The 2,901-nt window shown below is 42.7% G+C and overlaps 1 protein-coding gene across 1 annotated transcript; it reads right to left on the bottom strand.

Annotated features, from left to right (window-relative positions):
* Positions 1-744: 744 nt before the first annotated feature.
* On the bottom strand, positions 745-1,692 carry LOC101437875 (olfactory receptor 1N2-like). Its single transcript, XM_004480103.2, has one exon. It carries the CDS (start codon positions 1,690-1,692, stop codon positions 745-747), a length of 948 nt encoding a protein of 315 aa, XP_004480160.2.
* Positions 1,693-2,901: the final 1,209 nt, after the last annotated feature.

Below are 2,901 nucleotides of genomic sequence, written 5' to 3'. Positions count from 1 at the left end.
CAAAACACATACATTTGAATCTAAGACTTACACCATATTATGCTGTCTCCTTGCTGTCCTTAAGGACGAGACCATTATTACCTTGATTCCTCTTCTCCCTGGTCAGAGTGGTCCAGGAGAGAGATGCCAAAGCAGTGAACTAGGAAGATCCTAAGCCTGGTTAGATAATCTATTATACAGATATCATTCATTGCCTTCTTACAGAGAGCAGATATCTGATGAGTGGCGATACAGGGATGGTGTGGTTTTAATGTGAGGTTTAGGAAACTTTAATAGTTTGAGATATTCCAGCAAAATGAGAATTTAAAGGGCCACAGAGTATCGAGAGGGCTCTTGTCACAGGCTAGCTTAACCAGCCATAGTCTGACCCCAAGGCCATTTCAGACTCACCCATGTCCCCAACAATAGAATCTCTACAATCCATATTCTTTACTATAGACTGATACTATCTTCAAAATAATCAGTCTAGCTTCAATAACAGCCATGGATCACTATAAGCTCAGGATCTCAAACGAAGTTGGAGACCCATCCTGAATTACTTTATCTTGTCATAAAGTTCAATACAACCTAAATTGCATTAGGATTTAGTTTATTAATAGGGTTGTATAAAGGATTCAGTTTATTAATACATTTCATTATACTGCCACTAGTATAGTAGTACTATAGTAGTATACCAGTAGTGTATGGTACATGCTTATATTGTGTGGGCTACCCAGGGTGTGAACTCCAGATATGGACCTAAGGTTAGAGACCATGAGAGGAAAGTGTGTTCAGACTGAGAAATCTGTTCAGTGTTCTTTTCATATCCTTATTTCTGAAGCTGTAGATGAAGGGGTTCAACATGGGGGTCACCACTGTGTAAAATACAGCTGCAATGCTATCTTTTCCCCCTGAGTGTGAAGAAGGGGGGCACAGGTAGACATCAATTGCAGCACCATAGAACAGGAAGACAACAGTGAGATGGGAACCACAGGTGGAAAAGGTTTTTTGCCTGCCAGAGGAAGTTGGGACCCTGAAGATGGTGGAGATAATGCATGCATATGACAGGATGATCAGTGAGAGGGGGGCAGTAAGTATCATGGAGCCTACTATGAACAGAGCTACCTGGTTGATGTAGGTGTCTGAGCAGGAGAGCTGCAGCAGAAGGACCAAGTCACAGAAGAAGTGATGAATGGTGTTGTCTGCATAGAAGGAGAGCTTAGCCATGAGCAGGGTGTGTAGGAGGGCAGCAAGGTTGGTGAGAATCCAGCATGCTGAGAGAAGGAGTATGTATACATGAGGATTCATTAGTGTAGCATAGTGGAGAGGCCTACAGATGGCCACATAGCGGTCATAGGCCATCACTCCCAAGAGGAAGTCATCCAGAGCCCCAAACATCATGAAAAAATGCATCTGAGCCAAACAACCCCCATATGGTATAGTCTGACAATGTGTCTGAATGTTCACCAGCATCTTAGGGACTGTGGTGGAAGAAAAGCAGGCATCAGCAAAAGAGAGGTTGGCCAAGAAGAAGTACATGGGGGTGTGGAGGTGTGGGTCAAATCCAATGGCCAGGGCGATGAGCAGGTTTCCTATGACAGTGACCAGGTACATGCTCAGGAAGATGCCAAATAAGAGAGATTGCTGCTCTGGTCTCTCAGAAAGACCTAAGAGAAGGAATTCAGAGATACTAGACCAGTTGCTTCTCTCCATGCCACTCTTTCTGAAAATATATAAAAGAGACATGGCAAAAACTATAGTAAGGGTAGTCCTGGCCTTTTCTAATAGAGACATTCCTCACTCTATTCAATTGTGCCTGTAGTTCCATGTCACTGAACCCTCCTACCCTAGTATTCCCATCTGCTTCCTATTCAGCTTCCTACTAAGCAATCCACCTGGGTAGGGAGAGCAACCAGTCAAAGGATTAAAATATAAAAGGAAGGGGATGGGTCCCAGTTGAAGAGAGGAATTCCAGGTTCCTTCCACTCTAGTTACACATCATTAAGATTCACATTCCCTGTCTTCCAGTCCTCAACTTACCTAAGATACAGACAATAGGAACTGGCATTATTGACCCCAAAGCAATATACACTGCAGCATCTAAATGAGTACTCATAAATTTTACTACATGCATTTCACAGATGACTTTTCAAGGTTCAGTGAGAATAAGTCACTTGAGCAAGGTCACAAAGAAGGTAATAAGTATAAACTGGTATGCTGAAGACAAATCCCATGCTGTTAAATATCTTGCATCACGGCCACCTCTGAGATAAGCCTCTCTCTTTTAAGGAAGCAAACACAGGTGATTCACTCTATAAGGGAGTAGTTCTCACTGCTCAAATCAGGATGATCTGAGAGACAGGAGGAAAGGATTATGTCTGGCATCTCTTGGGTCTCAGAGGGAAATCCCTTTTCTCATAGTACCCACCATATATATCTGGTCCACATCACATTCACCACCAAATGAACCAGCTCTGTTCTTACAGTTCTCCTCTCTGGGAACTTTACACTGAGAATCAGACCATCAAGCATCCATGGATCTTCTCTGCATGTAACAAGATAGAAAGGTGAGAGGGCCTGGGGTTGCAGGTTCCACTCAACCAGCTAGAAAGCAGCAAATCTTATTTCAGTGTTGGATATTAGAAATCCTTTGTGAAAATTGTGACCAAAGTATTTCTAGTTTCTGGGCCTCTGGGGTATGTTTCTCTTGGCTGCTTCTCAGAAACAAATATAAAAATAATTGTCCTACCATCATACTTTGTTTCCCAAGGTACAGGAATTACCAAGGAACATGGGAGGAGTGAATGCAGAGTGTATTGGTGATTTTGCATTTCATGTTTTGTCCCCAGGGATATCTAGGTATTTCCATTATTAGTTGTAATGCTTGTTCTGGGAACCATGGCCAAAACTGGAGGTTGTGGA

This window comes from Dasypus novemcinctus, chromosome 8, assembly GCF_030445035.2.
Source record: "Dasypus novemcinctus isolate mDasNov1 chromosome 8, mDasNov1.1.hap2, whole genome shotgun sequence".
Taxonomy (NCBI): Eukaryota; Metazoa; Chordata; class Mammalia; order Cingulata; family Dasypodidae; genus Dasypus; species Dasypus novemcinctus.
This window is presented reverse-complemented; position numbering and strand designations above follow the sequence as displayed.

Excerpts from the sequence above, each read along its gene's own strand:
- LOC101437875 (XM_004480103.2), bottom strand. The coding sequence starts at position 1,692 with ATGGAGAGAAGCAACTGGTCTAGTATCTCTGAATTCCTTCTCTTAGGT.